Source organism: Gymnoscopelus microlampas, assembly GCF_963454915.1.
Source record: "Gymnoscopelus microlampas genome assembly, chromosome: 14".
NCBI lineage: Eukaryota > Metazoa > Chordata > Actinopteri > Myctophiformes > Myctophidae > Gymnoscopelus > Gymnoscopelus microlampas.
Window position 1 is genome coordinate 32,947,725 of NC_139951.1, and position 21,021 is coordinate 32,968,745.

General features: G+C 42.6%; 3 protein-coding genes across 6 annotated transcripts in view; 2 read left to right on the top strand and 1 right to left on the bottom strand.

The window, feature by feature from the left end:
- The window catches only part of bsk146 (brain specific kinase 146), a gene marked incomplete at its 3' end in the record, with an annotated part of 19,811 nt that extends 15,820 nt beyond the window's left edge, over window positions 1-3,991 (top strand). The window contains exons 2-5 of the mRNA XM_084077936.1: window positions 388-654; window positions 1,385-1,587; window positions 2,126-2,317; window positions 3,224-3,991. Coding sequence (XP_083934062.1) covers window positions 483-654; window positions 1,385-1,587; window positions 2,126-2,317; window positions 3,224-3,991 — 1,335 coding nt within the window. The 5' untranslated portion in view covers window positions 388-482. The remainder of the gene's footprint in view (window positions 1-387; window positions 655-1,384; window positions 1,588-2,125; window positions 2,318-3,223) is intronic.
- A 5,335-nt stretch (window positions 3,992-9,326) lies between these two features.
- dhrs7cb (dehydrogenase/reductase (SDR family) member 7Cb) lies at window positions 9,327-15,063 on the bottom strand. Its single transcript, XM_084078457.1, has 7 exons — window positions 14,904-15,063; window positions 13,462-13,618; window positions 13,186-13,298; window positions 12,130-12,340; window positions 11,899-11,991; window positions 11,027-11,188; window positions 9,327-10,534 (listed from the first exon to the last, which is right to left on the bottom strand). The coding sequence occupies exons 2-7, from the start codon at window positions 13,613-13,615 to the stop codon at window positions 10,314-10,316; spliced, it is 954 nt and encodes a 317-aa protein (XP_083934583.1). The 5' UTR covers window positions 13,616-13,618; window positions 14,904-15,063; the 3' UTR covers window positions 9,327-10,313.
- Window positions 15,064-16,435: 1,372 nt separating this feature from the next.
- The window catches only part of LOC311059484 (myosin phosphatase Rho interacting protein), a 36,496-nt gene continuing 31,910 nt past the window's right edge, over window positions 16,436-21,021 (top strand). For all 4 annotated transcript variants that reach the window (XM_084077464.1, XM_084077463.1, XM_084077465.1 and 1 more), the window contains exon 1: window positions 16,436-17,488. In XM_084077464.1, coding sequence (XP_083933590.1) covers window positions 17,366-17,488 — 123 coding nt within the window. In that variant the 5' untranslated portion in view covers window positions 16,436-17,365. The remainder of the gene's footprint in view (window positions 17,489-21,021) is intronic.

Genomic DNA, 21,021 nt, shown 5'->3' on the forward strand with positions numbered 1-21,021 from the left:
ATCAACTTTATTGTCTCATCACAGGTTTACTGGTATAAAACAGAGGGTGAAATTATTTTTTGTGCAAGCTCCATCGTTTTTGTTATTTCCATAAAAAAAGAAAGGGAAGAAGAAGGGGGTGGGCAAGGGGAAGAGAGAGAGATCGATAAAAACAACATTTTATCTAAATATTTACATATTACTCTGCCTAATATAAAGTAAGCCCCATTTTTGGACTGTATACAGCCCCTGGAGTTACGTATTTGTGCTCAGCTCATTTACAAATAGCGGCAAGTAGTTGCTGAAAATATTATTATTATTATATATATATTACCCCTCAGACATGAATTTCATTCAGCTCGTTAAAACGACTTCTATAACATTCCTCTCTTTGTTTATTCTCTGCAGTGACACCAGCTGTTAGCTGCTGCTCTTGTTCTGCCTGAGCTTCAGCCCTCCCCTCGGTCTGTTTCCCAGTGCGTCCCTTTAACCAGTGCCCCAATATGAGTTCCTCTCCGCTGGTGTCCCGTGCCAACATGGACATCCTGGACGAGCTGCAGTTCATTGCAGCTCAGAACCTGGAGAGGTTGGAGGTCAACAAGTACTATGAGGTCATCAGGGAGCTGGGCAAGGGCACCTATGGCAAAGTAGACCTGGTCATCCATAAGATCAGAGGTGAGGGAACGCATGCATGCACCAGTTTTTGTTTTCAATTTCAGTTGGTATGCATTCGCTTTTAAAGCGGGTTTGCTAGTTTAGTTTAGTTTTTATAATGTGAAAATGCTTAGTTTTAGTTGTCATTAGTTGTCATTAGTGTTAGTTGTGTTTTTAGTTAGTGTTTTTTTTATTGTAATATGGGGTAGTCAGGGGCGAGATTCAAAAAGCTCAGAAAAATAGTGACATACCAATCTGCAAGCTGACAATGCAGCGCGTTGGTGCATTGTGAGCTTGCAGACTGGTTATTTTCACTATTATTGAAGAAAAACATTTTCTCTATGAATAAAATGTAAAACATCTTTCTTAAGCATAAAAACTACTTTTCCTCATGGGGGACAGAAAAAATGTCTTCCAGAAGGTCGTCCAGTTTTCTTCTGGTTCTAATATCGTTGCTGTTGGGTGGAAACCTCAAAATAGTTATTATTATTAAACATTATTTTAAGAAACTATATAAAATAGTGAAAACAGCCGATCTACTTGTAGGTCTGCTATTTCACTACTTTTGTGTGACACTCTTCAGTGATGAAGTAGGGCATTAATTTACAAAAACAAACGTAAACATTTTAAACATAGAGATACAAGGTTTCCGGCCAACAGCAACGATATCCTCTCAATGATAGTTTAACAGAAGAGACACACACTCTCCTCTTCACCTCTATGTGGCTTTTTTTCCTGATTTCACTGGCAGGCACGAAGATGGCGTTGAAGTTTCTGAAGAAGAAGAGCACGAAGCTGAAGTCGTTTGTGAGAGAGTACAGCATCTCTCTGTACCTGTCCCCCTGCCCCTTCATCATCAACATGTTTGGCATCGCCTTCGAGACAGACGAGTACTACGTCTTTGCCCAGGAGTACGCTCTGGCAGGGGACCTCTTTGACATCATTCCTCCACAGGTGCTCCATCGTTTTCATGTGTTGTTATTATACGCCACTGGTTCTCAACCTGTGGGCCGGGGCCACTGGTGGGCCATGAGGATATTGCAATTGGGCCCCCAAATATTGGTAAAAACAAAAAGGATTCAACACAAAAAATCTTTAAAACCTTGAAAGGTAATGTTGAAAAATAAGTTATATGTATACTATGTTAGTTAGTTCCATTGATCCAAGCAGTAACACAATCTATTGGTTAATCATTAACCACTTAAACCCCAGCACCCGTATTGTGGGGAAATCTTTTGCAGAAAATAGCAGATCGACAAGCTCACAGCGTGTCGCGCACGTTGCGAGCTTGTCGATCGGCACAATGACAGAAAACAGAAAAGACACTACTAGTATAGAGGTTTAAGTGGTCAAAATGAACACCGTTAAGTGGTCAGATGGGTGAGCCACAAGCATTTTCAGAGCATGTTTATTCTAATGATCAATCAATCGATCTTATTTTCCTCTTATCTTCCCTTCTCGTCCTCTCCTCTCCTCTTCTTGTGGCCTTTAGGTGGGCCTTCCTGAGGCGGTGGCAAAGCGTTGTGTGCACCAGGTAGCCATTGCTCTGGACTACCTGCACACAAAGAAGCTGGTCCACCGAGACATCAAGCCGGAGAACATTCTCATCTTTGACAGGGAGTGCCGCAAGGTCAAGCTGTCCGACTTTGGCATGACCCGCCGCGCAGGCTCCCCGGTCAAAAGGGTCAGTGACGCATGCAAATGATGACATTATGGTGTTTAGCTGACATTGTGTGGACAGTAGCCATCTTGCTTGCTGTTTTATCATCTTCGCCATACAATAAGAGCTGGCTGATATGTCAATATATTCCATATTATGGTATGAGACCAGATATGGGCTGGGATTTTGGTTACCATAATATCGTGATATAATCTAAATGTTGTCTTTACTTGGTCATTAAGGCTGTGTTACAGTTAAGTGATAAGATTTGTCTCAACTTATTCGACTGTTCTTGCTGTAAAGTGATAAAAATTGTCTTAACTTATTGTCATTGCTGATTGAAATGAACAATGAATGCCTTTACATGTTTGGTCATCATATCCACCTTTATGTGTAAATCTTCTGATAGCACCAATAATCATCCCCAAAAATCACCACATTATCCATATAGAAGTTTTTGGTTAAAGATGTGATATTGTATTTAGTCAATGTCGCCCCGCCCTGCCATACAGTTTAACCACATAAACCCTAGCATCCCTCCACTGGGCATGTCATAATGGGTAAACATTCGGCAAAAATGGATAGACATTCGGCAAAAATTAGATGAACATTCTGCGAACATTTGCAGAAAATAGCAGATCTACAAGCTTGTAAAACTGCTATTTTAACAATTTGACGTGCAACAAAGTATCTGGGATTTAAGTGGTTAATTTATTTAAACCCAATCATATATCCATTATAGAAAAACATATTTAGCTGATAGAATTGCTCAATATCAACTAAAAACAAATTGTTTTGTAGGGAAGAGGCTCAACATTTCTACGTTATATCAGAAGATGTTGGGTATGTGGTCGACCTAGTGTTTCTAAAAAACAAAATAGCATACGCTGGGTCTCCAAACTAATGGACGCGCACCCCTTCCCCCCGTAGGTGAGCGGCACCATCCCGTACACGGCGCCAGAGCTGTGCGACGTGTCGCGCCACGAGGGCTTCTGCGTGGACTACAGCACGGACGTGTGGGCCTTTGGCGTGCTGCTCTTCTGCATGCTGACGGGCAACTTCCCGTGGGAGAAGGCGCTACCGTCCGACTCCTTCTACCAGGAGTTCATCCGCTGGCAGCGGCGGCGGACCACCGCCGTGCCGTCGCAGTGGCGCCGCTTCACCGAGCAGGCGCTGCGCATGTTCCGGCGCCTGCTCGCCGTGGAGCAGGACCGCCGCTGCTCCGTCAAGGAGGTCTTCGGCTACTTCAGCCACTCCTGGATGCTGGACGCCGAGAACAACAACAACAACGGGAACACGGTGGTGAACGCAGACCGCGAGAGGGAGCGAGAGAGGGGCGGGGGAGGTGGCGGAGGAGTAGGAGGAGGAGGAGGAGGAGGAGGAGGAGGGGGAGGCGGGGGTGGGGTCAGGGGTGAGGCAGACGGGACCACCTCGTCATCTTCGTCAGGGGAGGAGGACGAGGAGCTGAATGAGAGGATGAAACAGCAGACTCTGTCCCCCATGTCCCCCGTGGCCGTGGACAGAGGGACAGGGGCGACCAAGGGAGGGATGATGGATCCGGGCGGAGGCCACCATTTTGTGTCGGTGTCCACCACCAGCTCTGTGTCGTCCACTAACAGCTACGAGCGAATGCCCCGAGATAACAACTCCCCAGGGGGGCGAATGCTCGTCACCACACCCATAGAGATCTGTGTGTGAGCCCACCAGACCAGCGTCTCCCCGTACGCAGACGCATACTTTTGTACCATTCACTCACCACATGGACATGCATGGAAACACTCGCTCTCTCTGAGACACACACACACACACACACACACACACACACACACACACACACACACACACACACACACACACAATACACAAACAGACCCACATATAAAATATAAACAATGAGTACATTATGTGTATCCTGTTGGAACGGCAGGTGAATTGAAGAATATTTGACGCAATGACAAAATGAGGCAGAATTCTTCTGCATATTGCTTCATGGAGTGCACATGATCTTCATATCAGTCGGAAGTTTCCTGTAACAGCAGCAGTGACATTTTGACGTTTTCTGTGGAATGGGCCATCATGTAATAATCGTTCAATCAAAGAGGCGTCCGAACTAATCGACGTGAAACAGACCCCGCAGACTAAAGCTTCACAATGGCTTCCATCAGAGATCAACGTTACAACAAACGTCTGAAAAGAAGACCAAAATGTATTTCTTAAAGCAATATTTTCAGCAAAAAATGTAAAAAAAAAAGAAGCAAAACAGAAACTGGCAGAATTCTTTCATTTATTTGCAGGATGTGGCTGGGTGTTGTTTTTTGATGAAGCCAAGGGACACAGAGCAGAGCTATTGATTTGTATTTTTGAAGTTGACTAAAATATAGTTATACGGAAATACCATGTCGATATGAAAAAAACAAAACAAGTGAATGATGGTTTTAATGTTTAATGTGTTACGAAATGTGAAATGTGTGTATGTGCGTACATCACTGTGTGTTCTGTATGTTTGAACCCAAAAAGATGCTTACGCAGAATTAAGTTAATTTAATGTTCAGATATGTATTATTTATTTGAATTGGGAGAAGAAGAAGAAGAAAAGAGAAACATCCAGAAACTATTCTTTTCTATTGGTTTTGTAAAGTTATTTGTGTTTCTGTTCAACTTAGTTCACTAAGTAACACGGTTTTGGGGCATACCTGTGCCAAATCCATTTGTTTGTGCAACACATTTGGTTTTTCTGCTGTACATATTGACTCTAGAGATGTACATATCAAAGCTGGAGAGCTCAAGGCAAACAGATGGCAAGGCGTGAAGTATTAATTTTGATCAATGCTTTAGTACTGGGGAGATTTTTCTTCCCTGCTACTAGCTGCAAACAATGATGTCCCTGAGCCTCTGACCAGACAGAGGAAAGGCTCAGGATCTCTTTGTTTATCCCTGTTCTTTAAAGCCCGATTCATATTCCGTCGCATGTCGGAAATAGCCGAATAGCCGACTTACTAGCTTACAATGCGGCGCGGATGTGACACCTCGTGATCTTGTAGGTCGGCTATTTTTGCTGTATGACACTGCCGTGCGACGGACAATAAATTAGGCTTAACACAAACACATCTATTCCATGGTTGAAAAATACTATTTTCTACACGTTATGATTTTTTGGGGGTACGGTTTTCTCTCTTCTTTGAAATGTTATAATTAAACTATTGTCTGAAAACAGAGGACACAAACAAATGCTGATTTAGCATTTTCAATTTGATCTAAAAATAAAGAAAGGAAAAGAAAAAAAGAAATCCAGTGAACATGTACGCAGTCACATTTTTATAAATTGCATGACAAGTAGCTAAAACATATCTATGGGAATTTGAACTGGCTATACAAAAATGAAAAGACAAAAAAAGAAACGTAAAATGTTGTGATGTGTAATTTTGCTGTAGCACAATTTCTTGCATTATGTCCCAGAGTGAATATTGCTGTTATGATCTCTTGAGACACCCTAGGGCTAAAGATTGGAACAATAATTAGTTTTTATTCAGTGTATTGTATTTGTATGCTATTAATGTTGTGTATCCATCTCACCAAAGTTAGAAATGGAGAAAAGAAGTAGGCTACGCATGGAAAACATACAATGAGAGGTGTTGTTTTAAATTACAGGGATGGAATTTTAAGGTCTCATAAAGTTGTATTTTTTATGAGAAATCATTGCTTCTAAATTGCCAAATCTGTTGTAGAGTGAAAATCTAGAGCAGATTTTCTTGCTTTGTTGCCAAGTTAAATATCAGAAGAAGAAAAAAAGGAAATGCTTCCTTTCTTTGACTTATGAAGTATAAACAAGAAAAAAAAAGTTTAAAAAAAGTGAGGAGCTTTGGAACATGCGTGGAATGGGCATTTTGTGCATTGCAACTTCCAGACATTATCTGCATGAATTTGTATGTGCTAAAGCTCTATTGTGAGAATTTGTTCATTGTTTTTTCTGTCACAAGCTGTAGTACAATACCTCATACCGTAGACGTAGAGTAGCTGTAAGGAAAATGTTTCTTTAGCTTGTAAAGCGCAGTAGCTTCAACATTGATCGACTTAACCACATTAACCCTGGTGTCCCTATTTTGGGCATGTCGTCATATGTGAAAATTCTCAAAAATAGCCTAAGTAATATGCTTAATTTATACACATTTACACCTGGTGTTGTTCAGCAAAAATAGTGTATTGGCTATTTTTGTCATACAACAAAGGCTTAAGTGGTTGATCTCTGAGCAGAATGCTCTCTTTCTCTCTCAGGCCCAGAACGAGGGTCACTCAAACTCCTAACCAATACCATTTGGATCATATTCACAAAGCGGCCCCAGATCAGTGAACACGTGTGCAAATTACTACATCTTGTGACAATCTCTGACCTCATCGACGGCATTCTGACTCGGAACAATGGGGCAGTCTTGATACAAACACTGTACACAGTGCTGTGTTCCTCATGCTGTTGGCTTTCTCACAATGGGTCCTTGTCAACCTTGGTTCTGGGTAGTTACATGGTGTGTAGACATTTCAGTTTCCAGTGCTAGCATACCAGATTCAACTGGGATGGTTTCACGAGGCGAAAGAAAGAAAAGCAAACCATTTAATTTTGCCTGAGCAGCAGCCTACCCCGTGAGATTCCTCAGTCCCTTCAAATGTCCACCTCTGTCTTAAAACCTCCCAGATTAATTGTAACATAATTTTTACTTAGGAACAAAAATTGCCATTAGGCTGGAACATGTCTACACAGTAGCTTTCCAGAGGTTGGGTTGGCAACCACTGCCTTGGTGTGTAGGTCACCTGAAGGAGAGAGGACAGTCACAGCAAAGCCAGAACTGGGGACAGGAGACTCCACCCTGCCTCCCTTATAACACCTGAGTGAGTTACTGCCGGTCTACTCAACCATGACGTATTGTGTTGCAAGCCATGTAATGGAGTTCTGTGTGTGTCTCTGTCCAGTGACATTTTGAAGCACCATGATTTTAGTGGAGTTTTTAGTGAGTAGATGAACACAGCACTAGAACTCGTATCCGGTTCTGTCTTTACAATACAACCGTCTTCCTGTAAGCTCAGATTTAGTCGACAATAATAAAAAATATGAGAATTCTTGTTCGGAGTGATACTTGGTTTGAGTTTTTCCTTGGGGGTCTGTACCAGAACACTGGGTGATACAGGCAGTCTACTTTGATGGGCATTCATTATATCATACCACATTCTTGACGATTCTAGCCACAGTATACAAGTACAATACAAAGGGAATGCAATCTAACCACATGAACAATTCCATACCTGCCAACCTCAGACCGTCCGATAACAGGAGATTTTTTTCCAGTGGGGGGGGGGGGGGGTGCTCTTGACCACGCTCGGGTCCCCCAGGATTTTTTTGTACAGAAACAGGAACAGAGTAGATGTAATTTGGGAGTTTGACACTTTTATTAGCTTTACTGTCATAGGATCCATTAAAAAGTTAACAGTAGCAATAAAAGAGCCATATTTAATAATAACATTTTGCTGGGGACCCCCTGGAACCCCCCCAAGGACCCCTGGGGGTCCCCGGACCCCACTTTGAGAACCAATGCTTAACGCTTTTTGAAAGTCCTGAAAAAAAACAAGACTCGCGCAACAAAAATCGGCAAGACACACCATCTCCGGTTTATTTTCTGTATCAGTCTCGCGTCTCGCGTAGCTATCTGCGTGAAGTGGGCGGACGCCTTTTTAGGAGACTGGAGCAGGTTGGCGTCCGCCCACTTCACGCAGATAGCTACGCGAGACGCGAGACTATGCAGATGCCGGAAGTAAACCTGAGATGGTGTAGCTTGCCAAATTATGTGCGAGTCTTGTTTTTTTGTCGATCTGCTGTTTTTGCTATTTTAGAATGTTTATGCTGAAAAGTAACAGTTTTGGCCATAATGAGGTTCCCGCCCGACAGACAATATATTTATATTTATATTGTTGCAAAATTGCTGCTATACGAAAACGTATTGTTACAGCACTGTTTCTTATTTTCATTTTCATTTGTAATAAAATGTCACTGACATCACAAGGTATTCTTCATTTTAAGTATGGTCCAGTATATTATTAATTCATATCAGTCATCATGTATTCCAGTGGGGCTGGGGTAAGGCAGCCTACTGTAAATCTTAAACAAAATATATAAAACATTACCCTAACTCTCAATAGTGGGATAAAATCAATATGGTAACGTCTTATGCAAATGAGCCATGCAGTCTGTCATCCCTGTCATGGATGAACTTCAACCTGGTGTTTGCACTTTCTCCATTTTTGACCCGTTCATGCATCTACATCTACATAAACGTTCGGATTTCAAATATAAAGTTGTTGACCCTGGCAAGGTTGGGAGTTGAAAGCTGTCATGCCTGTCATGGATGAACTCACACTTTCAACTCCCAACCTTGCCAGGGTCAAAAACTTTGTTGTAGCTAGACGATCAGAGATCTCAGCCTATACTGATACATCTGGGGAAATCTAAATGTGATATTTCGAGAATAAAAACAAAGTGCACTTACATTCTAAATGTATTTTTTTATAAACTGGATCTGTTGTAACAAACAAATGTCACTTAGTTACCCTACTTTCAATGCAGTTCAAATCTGATTTTTCAACACTAATCTGAACCGTAATATGTTTATGTTTTGTATAGAGTCATGCTGTATACATACTGTACAGCTCAAATGTCCTGCCAGTCACATACTTGTTGATAGTTGAAAAACACGTTCCCCTCACGCATTAGAAGGCCAATATCAGTCACGTAGGATTGGGATGCATATTTTAAATGATTCTAACAGTTCAAATGGAGTTTGAAGTTACAATGAGTTTATATAGGAAGGGGAAGGGGGTCTTTGGTAAAATCATCATTAACGTGAGTCTCATCTCTCCAGCTCTTAATACACAGAAAATACATTTTCAGGTGGGTTGCCAATTTCATCCACATCCAATTTATAAGCTGATAACCATTTATCATCTTAAATGTAATTATTATATATGTACACATAAAATGAAAAAAAAAAAAAAAAAAAAACACACATGATGCATCACAACGCATTGTGAGCTTGTAGATCTGCTATTTTCACTGCTATTTTCACAACTTTTTGTGTGACATTATATGTAAATAATGTAATCCCAACATAATCTGATAATAAGACTTGGATTGTATCTAGAAATTGACAGACAAGGTATTTGGCAGAGTATATTTGTAATTGCAGGGAGTCCATGCAGAGCAGACAGACTTATTTCCTCAATATTGTGTTTGTGCTGAGGGAAAATTCATTATGAATAATGAATTAGCACCATCATAAAATGCAAGGAAATGGCAAAAAGTTGAATACCTGAAATCTATTTACTTGACTGTAGGCTCTTTAGGTATTTGGACATAGTAAACACTTGTATACACCACTTAAGGAACAATCATAAGTAAAAGGAGTATATCTGTGGCACCAAAGACCACACTAGTGCAAATAATGACATGTTGCTGCCATCTACAGGAGATTCCATAAATTGGATGCATTTCACAGAGATGAAATAGTTTAGCATTATAATCCATCTTGGGCCAAATACACGTTTCAACAAAACCATGCTTTGTGATACTATGAGAAAATTAGAATGTACATATAATCTGTCATAATAGGATTTATCTTCAGCTAAAGTGACCTGATGTACTTATCTGAGACCAACTTATTTCTCAAGCATTACAAATCATTTGTAATGCCAAATAAAAAACACAACATTCTCAATTTCCCTTAATCTAACTTACCATAAGCCTAAACTGTACAATTTAAACTCTTTTCAATGTGCAATCATTTTTTATATGCTGCATGGGGAAATCAATTAAGACAACATCCTTACATTTGTGTGAACATTCCAAACTGCATGCATTAAAAGGTTCAGAATGAACAATGGAACCGCAATGGTTCCATGTGTACAGAGTTAGATTAACAATGGGGATGTATTTAAGATATAGGCTATTTTGTTTTCTTTCCCTCTCGCTTCTGCCCTTCTCCTACTGCATCTGCTCAGCCAAAGCTGAGTCCTTCACTCCTGCAGCCACCACAGAAAAGAGTAAGGATGGGAAGAGTGAGCGGAGGTAGAGAGCCACCCTGGGGATGGGGTGGGACAGCAGAACCTCTTTCCTCTTCCTGTTCACAGTCTGCACAATCTCATTGGCCAGGACCGATGGGCCCACACCATTGCTCAACTGGTTAGCAATAACGGTGGTAATGACTGTAGCAGGAAGAAAAAAAAGTCAATTTAGCCAAAAACAATAACAATATTCATATGTGGACTCCATATATTTGTGTGCCTGTATAATGATTTTGCACGCGTCATTATTACACATTGAGTCAGTGCTTTGAACAACAACCACGTGACACGTTACTTGCCAAAAATGTAAGCGTGTGTGGAATCTGTGGATCTTGGGAACCACATGGGATCTATGACATATCTAAGACGTACAGTATATGAATCAAAATGTGGGCAAGGTTTCAAACAGAGCCCATTGATTTATAAAATTAAAGTAAAAAATATATAAATTGGAGGTATTTCTGTGGTCTAAGTGCGCAATTAAGTTGCCGCTGATCGGTCAAGCGGTTTGTGATATTAGCTCCAGAGGCATAGACAGACTCTGCTAGATTCCTTGCAGATCCACACTGTTGCTTTTTTCACTTCAAAGTCAGCTACATTTGGCAAGCGACATAAATTAGGCTTTATACTCACATGGTTTCAAGTTGTTTAGGTTGAGTACAGGTGTGTCAGATGGAGGAATGGCACTGCTATTGATGAAGGTGTGACTTATGGTGCTGACAGTTATACCATACTCATCCACTTCAGCACGCAAGCAGTCAAAGAAGGCTTGTGCTGCATGCTTGGAGGCCGCATCTAAAAAGACATACATAAACACACACAGACACACACACGCGTGAACACAAAAGAGCTTTGACTCACCCATAACGCAACTTCATTCCATACATTGCAAAGGAGACACCGTGTCTAATTGTTATCTGTCTCACCACAGGAATTCTTTGTGCCTGTTGCACCACACACTGAGAACGTGTAGTTCATGTTTGCAATTCTAACAGGCTGTAGTCTCTTATTTACAGTATGTGTAGTACAAATGGGGTGTCTATATTTTCATATCTAAAGTTCTACGTCGCACCGCCGATCCGACCAATATGTCTGAGTCATAGTGTCGGGGGCTTTGTCAGAGTACCCGTCTGTCTGTGTCCCTTTTATGCCCATATATGGAGATCCCTGATGTCATTAGTATATGCCCATACCTTGTATTGGCATGCCCATATATCGACATATCAGTGGTTCTGGACAACCGGATATCCGAACGGCTCGGCAGTTGGCACCGCACTCCCTTGAGTCCATTGTCCTGCCTATACTGTATATGGGCGTATCTTGTTTGTTTATAGTTATGTCATGATTCATGTCTGAGTCAGAGTGACGTGGCCGAGGTCCGCCGGCCGGTCCTCCCGTTAGCCAATTTTGATATAATAGGAAGATAGACAGTGCTTACAGATGGTTTAAAAGAGCACAGAGGAGCTGTCTTAGCAAATGATGAAAACAGTTTTACGAAAACTTACAGGAGCTTCTGAAAGGGACTGCCAGTCTACCCTGAATGCTGTTGACCAATATGATGTGTCCTGATCTTCTGGACATCATTGTCGGGAGCACACCTGTATCATGATTCACTCAGTATTAACGCCTCATTAAGCAATCATTATTGGTTGAAAAATACATCAATAACACAGGAATGCACACAGAGACGCAATGTGTTTGTGGTGAATTGGGCAAATTGTCTCTGGTGTGTCTACCTTTGGCCAGAGTGCTGGGGCCAAAATAGTTGATGTCCATGATGTTTCTGTCCAGTTCGAGAGAGACGCTCTGCACGGGGGCCTTCAGCTTCATGCTGCTATTGCAGATCAACACGTCCACACAGCCATAACACTCAACCACCTCATTCACCACCTCTGGCATGCTGTCCATGTCACTAAAGTCCAGGATCACAAGCTTGGGCATGAACGTCTAGGGAAATAAAAAACAAGGAAGGTATGTTTTATGGGCACCACTTGAACCCTATACTTAGCTGACCTCTACACTAAATATCTTCACCGAAAATAACAGATCTACAAGCTCACAATGCATCACAAAATGATGCATTATGAGCTTGTAGATGTTCTATTTTGCCAAATGTTTGCCCCAGAGTAGGGTTGCTAGGGTTCATGTGGTTAATATATGGGGGCAAAAACTATGAAAATGGTTGCTAATCAATTAGATTTAGGTTTTTGTTCCATGTTGCATACTGACAGGTATAATGCTCATTGGATAATATTAGTGTCTGTTTTAGTAACATCTGCTTTTATTTCCTATATACAAACATATCCTATATCTGCTCTGGCTTGTGTACAGGAAATGCCCAGTGGACAGTGGACACTGTCAGAAAGGATATCCTACTATTGTGTGTGACCAGAGGAGGAAGGGGTGGTCTGTGACGTGATAGGTAGAGGAGAGGATTATGATAAAAGCAGTGACAGAATGTGCTATGTCTTTTTCTAAGAACCCACCACGGACACCTTGTGTCATCCATTGATCCCTCACTGACATTCCGGTGGGTTTTTGGTTTATCGATCTGAAAAGGCTGCACAATCAAGACTGAGTGTGATACTGTGAAGGTCTACTCTAGCTCTTTGATGATCTAGTGTTGTTATAAGTTCTTTCTTTGCATCAATGGCTGCAATGTATACTTTTTCCTCATTCAGGGAGTTTGCAAAAGCATGGGAAACTTGGCTATATGGAGAATCACTTTTTTGTGCTTATTCAAACAAGGATGGACATGCTGAAACTGTATTTTTTTTATCTGGTTGCCTCACCTGGCTGGGATCAGCATCTCTGGTCAATGAGTCAAATAGAGACTCAAGCTTATCCCAGCTCATCCCACACAGGATCAGTCTGGCACCTCCCTTATGGAGGATATGGGCACAGGCTAAATAGGAATAAAAAGTAAAAACAACAACTGAAATGACATCAGGAGAGGAAAAGAAAATAATATTTGGCTCATTGTGTACAATAACCTTGTTATCCATTCTACAACTGCATTAGAAACTATTTTTCAAAGTCGAATCATGGCATCATGAAAAGTTATTTACCAGTCCCAACCCCTGACACAGCGTCTGTGATCACCACCACTTTGTTCCGCACCGAGGACTTTGACATGAACCGCATGACCTCATTGTATATGTAGTATATCCCTGCTGCTACCACTATCAGCAGGGGCAGCACAAACACAGAGGAGAAACTCATGATCTGTAAGGGAGACAGAGGATCCAATATAAGCAATAAATACACAACACACCTATTGACCTGCATTTTAGAACAGCAATAACCCAGTCAAGGATCAGGTGTTGAGACAAGAACCAGAATCCTACCATAAAACTATTTTGAGGTGCGGCTTATCTGTTCTGTACATTGCTGTAATGCCAAAAAAGCATCATCCATCTTCTTTACTGAAAACTCCATAGAGCAATATCAGCATGTGCTGTCAAATACAATTGTGTTCTCGAGATGATGAGCCACTATCCTGTGTGTTTCCACGGTGGCTGAGGAGTAAGCCGCAGGCAACGAAACAATACAGTTCTCTCGTGTGTCCAACTCGAGACTATACACTTGACAGGTCCTATTCAGATAAGCATGGGTGACATCAGGGTAAAATGTAGGTCACGTTTCAACTTATGGAACATTCACTGTGTTCTGTAGAAGCAGACCAGATACTGTGCACTTCCCAGTGATAGATATGTGTGCCAAAGGAGAAGTCTCACAGGCCGCTGTGCACTTTGCATGCCCTAGACCTTTTAGTTCTGCATGTCGGTATTGATTTCATTGCGCTGGCTTTATCTATGGAGCAAAGAAAAAGTGTATTCAGAATAATTTCATGTAAGGTAGTATAATGGTAATAAACTCCAAATTTTCCTCTTAAATCTCTGTGTACAGTATGTGGGTCCAACGTGTGTCTGGTGGCCCTGCTATTGCTCTTACCATGTAAAGTGTGTCTGAAGAGAACGGCTAAATATATTTTAATCTGCCACAGCAGAATCGCTTGCACTACATTAAGTCACCTCCAGGATATTGTCATTGGATATACCCCAAGGGGGGTAGCCTATCGGAAAGTTCACGTGCACAATCAAGAAAGGACCTTCCTTGTCTTGATTTACTGGGGAAAACACATTAAACCAGCCTACAGTCAGAACCATAAATATGATGTATTACCTACAAATACTGTAAATCCCCGTGAAGACCCACCAAATCAACCCCCTGGTTTGGGCTACCAGGTCCTAGAGGGTTGGTCAGTAGGCCGACTGATGATGAGCACACATCTATAGCAACACAGCACACACACACACACACACACACACACACACACACACACACACACACACACACACACACACACACACACACACACACACACACACACACACACACACACACACACACACACACACACACACACACACACACACACACACACACACACACACACACACCACACAGCAGACACACATGTAATCTCTGTTATTCTTGGGTCACTTACAGCATGGGGCAGGGAACTAATCCTTCACCGGGAATGGCTGATGTTTTCCGGGTTTAGTTAGGTAACAGAGTATTAGCCCTTCTCCCTCTGTGTCTCTTGTCAGCTCACATAGCTCTCTCACCCAGTCTCTGCCTGCCTGCCCCACTGTGGGCTAGTGGAACCTGATGCTTATAATAGCCTGTGCTAGAGTCAGCCATTAATACACACGTTATGTGGTGTATAGTATTTAAGGCATGCCTCCTTGTTGCCAACATGAGTTGAGTGGACAACAAATGGAGGCCCAACTCCCTCTAGGTCGTCCTCAGATGAGCCCTGACTCCCCCCTGACTAGAAATAACAGTTGCACTTGCATGGTGTTGAAGGAATTTTAGACAACGCCTTGTCTAAATATCAATCAGCAACTATATATATGTCCCCAAACTCAAACTCCTACGGGTATAGGCCTTATTGCCCCCCCCCCCCCCCCCCAGCCCCAAGTTTTAGAAATGCTTATAGCTCCTTGTTTGCCTAAACCAGCTTTTAAGTCAATACAACTGTGAATAGAAAGTTACAATTCTTATGCATGGGTCACTGAAAGAGGGAGGAAGAGAATGAGACTATTATTGCCAATTACATCCATAGCTCAATGATTACATCCCTGACTGAAATCTTAAATAAACGAACCTTTCGTTTTTCACCCCTCAGTTTGTTCAGAGGAATAACTTATTAATAAATACATTAAAAAATAAACTTTGCATTTTTAAACATCCATAGACAACATCCTGATCCCACAGGGTGTCCATAATCCATTGAAAGATTTGGTGATGACAGACAGACCAGATCACTTATATCAACTTTTCAAATAAAAAATTCAATTACATTATTTATTAACTCCATCTCGTGTCGCTCACCAAAAAGAAGGAGCTTGTAAATCAATCAATATTTGGGGGGGGGGGGGGGGGCAAGCGACACCCTCGTACTGCAGAGTATATATTCGGTGCTCGGTGGGCGGTGACAGTGGAGCAAATACCGCGAGATCCCGTAAAATTCCAACAGCAAATCTGCGACCTCCATCCACTGGGAAAGAAGCAGCGTTGCCATGTCCGCTTACTATAAGCGACTTTGGGCTTATTTTTCTGTAAAGTTGCTTGTAGTTGCGGGTTGCGTTTTTTGGGCTTGTTTCTAAAGTGTAGTTGCTTATTTGGGCTTGTTTCCTAATGTTGTTTTTAAACCAGTGTTTCTCAAACATTTTCAAGTCAAGGACTCCAATTAATGTATGTATGTATTTGTCTGCTGCTGCAGACCCCCTCTGAAAATAAATGTATGTTATGCCAGGGACCCACATACAAGATTCGTACCCCTAAATTGGTGTTAAGATGTTTAAAAAATAATAATACTAATACTTTTTCTATTATAATATTTATTTAATATTTTCATGTAGCCTAGTCGCTTCTTTTGGGCTTGTTTTCATAGACCCGGTTGCTTGTTTCTCCCGCAAAGACTGGCAACACTGGAAAGAAGAACTCAGTCAGCCCCGAGAAAAGGAAGAAAAATAAAGCCACCGTGGTGTTGCTGTACGTAGTGCTAACTAACCCAAAACCAGGGAATGGAACCCAACCCCAAATATCAACGTATTTGGCGTCAGTAGTGATCGGGGGACGGGGGGGTTCTTTCTCTGCAGGCCGTATGGAAAGCACGAGAGGGAGTCGGTAGCATTTGTTTTTGTTTTTTTGGCTCCTTTTAAACCCAAACAGGGTTTCATTATTAGCCAAGCCTGCAAGCTAGCTCAACGAGCTAGCAGGAGCAGAAGAAGGAGGAGGAGGAGGAGGAGCGGTCCGTCGGTGGGTCAACACAACTCCGTTCCTTGGAGGAGGAACGACCGTACAGGGGGGGATAGCAGCCTGCTGTAGCCGACTGAAGAGACTGCTATATCAGACTGGAGAGAGCAACGTTCTTGGGCGGATTTGTTTCCCACTTTTCATGGAGTTTGAGGCGGACGCCTCCTCCTCGGCCCTGGTGTTTTTGTGGCTTTGTCGTTATTGATCTCTTGGGATAGCGGGCTAGCTAGTTTACTAGCCACCTCTGCTGTGTCTGTCGCCACTGGGCTTTGTGGGGTGCAGGAGGCCATGGACTGAGAGGCGTTCATCACCACCCACCCCAGCAGGCTGGCTTTAACGATAATGGCCACTCATCAGTTATTGGGGGAATAATGATGATAATACTTGGATACAAGTCAACAAGCAAGCTTTTGTTTTGAACTGTGGTGGTCGTGCACGATAAAAAAAAAAAAAAACCTGGAATGATGCATTTGGATGGATGGCTAAGCAGTTGTTGATGTTCACCACATTTGGATAAAAAAAAAAGACACGCACAAGAAGAACAACCCGGGGGGGTTGCATTGAACACACAGCTCAGCATAGAGTTGTCAGAAGAAACTATTATCGGGTATTACTTTGACCAGAGGTGGGAAGAAACGGCAGACCATGTCTGCTGCAAAAGAAAACCCCTGCAGGAAGTTCCAGGCGAACATTTTTAACAAGAGCAAATGTCAGAACTGTTTCAAACCACGAGAGCTGCATCTCTTGACGGACAGCGATTTGAACCAGGTACGTGGGCTACTACAAGTTAGGCCTAATAATTGCAGCGTTGATTGTGTTTATTTTGCATAACACTTATCTTTTAAAACCCTGTGGCAGTCACAACAAACGGGAGTTACATTTCAGGATGCATGACTGATATGTCCCTGCCAAACGTCAGTCAAAAGTAACAATTAGCTGACAACAGTAACCTGATTACAGTGTTAACCAGCTTGTCAAGTTCACGAGAATGTAGTCGAGCTACAACAATCAGCGCTCATTTGTATAGCCCATTATCCATAAAGCACTTTGTAATTGAGAAAATGGTTAGATATCTGGGCTAGGCAGTAGGCTACAGTATAGTTTGGATGGAGACTGTAAAAGAGAGTCTGGTGGGATCAGTTGTTATGTGCTTGTGTGCCAGTAATAAACAACAAGCCAAGATGCAGAGACAGTGAAGGAAGAGTGGAGTGCTTTATTGTTTTGGCCAAAACACAAGCTGTCTATTTCTTTGATTCATTGATTTGTCTCTGATTCTAAGCAACCCACTTGTTTCTTTACCCATGTGACAGGCATGTTGTTGAAAGGGAATTCCTGTAGCTCGGCTAACTCTGGCAATGTCAGCTCTGCACTGTTTAGCCTGCTGGGGTGTCACCATCAGCTATGAGTGCAGCAGCCATAAAGAGAAGGAGCGCCCTTCATCAAAACTATGGAGATTGACTTATATGCAAGCTTTCCTTTCAGTCTCTCTCGCCTGCATTCACTCTCTCTGTCTCTCCGAGATCATTAGTTTAGTCTCTCTGTTGTATCCTGTAATTGATCCCAGGCGATGAGGTCCAGATGGGCCCTTGAACATGGCTTAAGAGCCAAACGGCAACGTCAGCATCCTCTCCTCTCCCTGTGTCTATACTTTGTGTGGATCTGCTAGTGTTTATTGCAGGTTAACCCTTCAGATCCAAGACTTCTGATTCAGAGCAAGCATTTTAGGATTACATCACTTCCTCTAATCCCCTGTGACCCAGCCCTCACTCTCTCTAAAAGCATTGATGATGACATCCATCCAAGGAACCAGAAAGGCTGTATACTGTGCTGTACTTGTCTGCGTCATTGCGTGAGATCTGCGGGCTCAGTTCTTTAGTCTTCTTCATGTTCACAAAATGCCTTGTTAACCCAGCATAGAGTGATAAAACACTATTACAATTGTAGTAGCATGCAATACATTTGTATAAAGCAGTGGTTCTCAAAGTGGGGTCCAGGGACTTTCAGGGTTCCTTCAGGGGGTTCTAAATTGACCCGTACAAGTCTGTAGCTGGTCCATTTGGTTCCATTTGTATACTGTCAGAGTTGAGGGGGCCCTTGAAATAAAAAGGTTTGAGAACCACTGGTATAATCAGGGTTGTTATCAACAGTCACTAGCGGTCCACAAAATGTATTTGCTATAACCCCTGTCTTAAATTTGTGAAACATATGATCTGTCGATGTTAAAGTTCCCAGACATGTTGGACGTGTATAAAACACGTTTTTTTTTTGTGAGCGAAAATGTGACCAGTGGATGGAAACTGTTACAGGCTGACTAGGAAGACCTCAAGCCTCTCAGCCAGCGATAAACTCAATAAGCAAGTGAGAAGAAAGCTTCAGCACTGCAGTGTAATGCTGTTAAAACACCATGAATGGCTCATTAGGCTAAGTGAATTGGAGCAAATTATTTGGGACTCGAAGGGAGCTGAAATTGCTAGTTTAAGCGCCCCCCCCCCCTGCTTTTCTTTTCTTTTCATTCGCCTCCCACTACTCGTTTGATAGAGCTGGCGCTATGAATGCAACATTGACACAGATAGCCCACATGGAAAAGTTATCCGAAGGGAAGGCTGCGAATATCGGAAGAACAGTATCCAATATAAACAATCTCTTTGTTTAACACTACTAGGACATAAGGTTGAACCGGGGGAGGGGACGCGGCTTGAGCACATTCCTGTATTTCAGCTTGTGTACTCTTACAAGACCTAAGGCCCGAATTTGTTGAATTTGTTGCTATGGTTTTCAGTTTGTCACATGAATGATTTGTCCATAGAGGGATTGAGATCATCCTCGGGCTTTGAGGTTCCTCCCCACGCGAGCGAGGAACGTAATCATACTTCATGGTAGGGGTGGTGGGAGGCAGGGCTATGATGGAGGATACAGTCTAAAGTCTGTGTCTGCGAGACAGGATGCGTGAGAGAAACTGAGGGAGTCTGGGATGGGGTAGTAGTCGAGAAAACGGTGAGAGTAGGAGTGAGTAAGCGAGAGAGGGAAAAGGAGGAAGCGTTTGTAAGGGGAAGTGTGGGATCCATCGGGGGAAACTGGAGCCGAGCTTCCCAGAGGTTTCTGCTCAACCTTGCACTCCGTGGGCTTGCAGGCAGTAGTTAACAGAATTTGAGGCAAAGTCTTGGCCTTAAAGAGCCTTTAGAATTAACACATTCCAAATGTTCCAAGGCAGCTAAAGCCTGCAGACTATTCCCAATGTTGGCATCATGGAATGATTGGCGCCGCCAACTTGTTATGCCAAATAGCCAGTAGCTTATACTCTTGACTGCCCAACACAGTGCCAGTGGGAGGGATGCTAGTATTTAGAATCACTGTTGTGGTAGTGGAATGACTTTCGCATGGCTCCCTTCTGGCGTGTCACACCCAGCTGTGTTTGTCATTGTCACTCATATTATGCCTGACAAGCGACAAGTGTGCGCCTGCTAGAATATGTGCACCCACACTGTAAAATCCTCAGTATTCATTTAAACATGAACCTCCCTATTTTTGCCCTTTATTTCATAGGCAGAAATGGTCAAAACAAGCTAAAATACGCAACTGTGAGCTTGTAGATCGACTGTTTTCCGCGCACGACACCATCGTACGACAGTATAAAGTATACATTTACCCAAGAGGACCCGTGAAGATCCAACTGAGGGTTACTTAGCACTGAGGTACTGTACACCTGCTGGTAATAACATTTGGACGGGCTAAAACGGACGAGCACCCGGGATTGAGCAGTTCACTTCTTGGGCCCTCTGGATTGCTTTAGGGAGGAAACAGAAACGTAACCCCGCCACTGGCGGGAGATTGAGGGCTGGTGAAAGATTCTGCAGGAGACGTGTGCTAGGAAGAGGAGGTTGGAGTGGTTGTGTGGCGTCACCGCAGGCTTCTCAAACCTTTTCATGTCAAGGACCCCCGAAATGATATGTATTTGGCCGCGGACCCCCATCTCAAAATATTTTGTTCCAGGGACCCCCAGAAGCAAAGATTTGAGTTGCAAATGTTCGCTTTAAAAATATTTATATTCAAAGATTTGCACACATTTTCACGATAAAAAGAAAATAGCAGATCTACAAGCTCATAGCGTGGCACTCAGTGCCGCGCTATGAGCTTGTATATATCTGCTATTTTTGAATAGCCAAAGTATAACATATGGATAAAGGGGTTAAAATGATTGTGACGCTTTTTTAACAAATTTTGCTGGGGACCCCCTGGTACCCACCCAAGGACCCTTGGGGGTCCCCGAGCCCCACTTTGAGAACCAATGCCCTACACCCTGT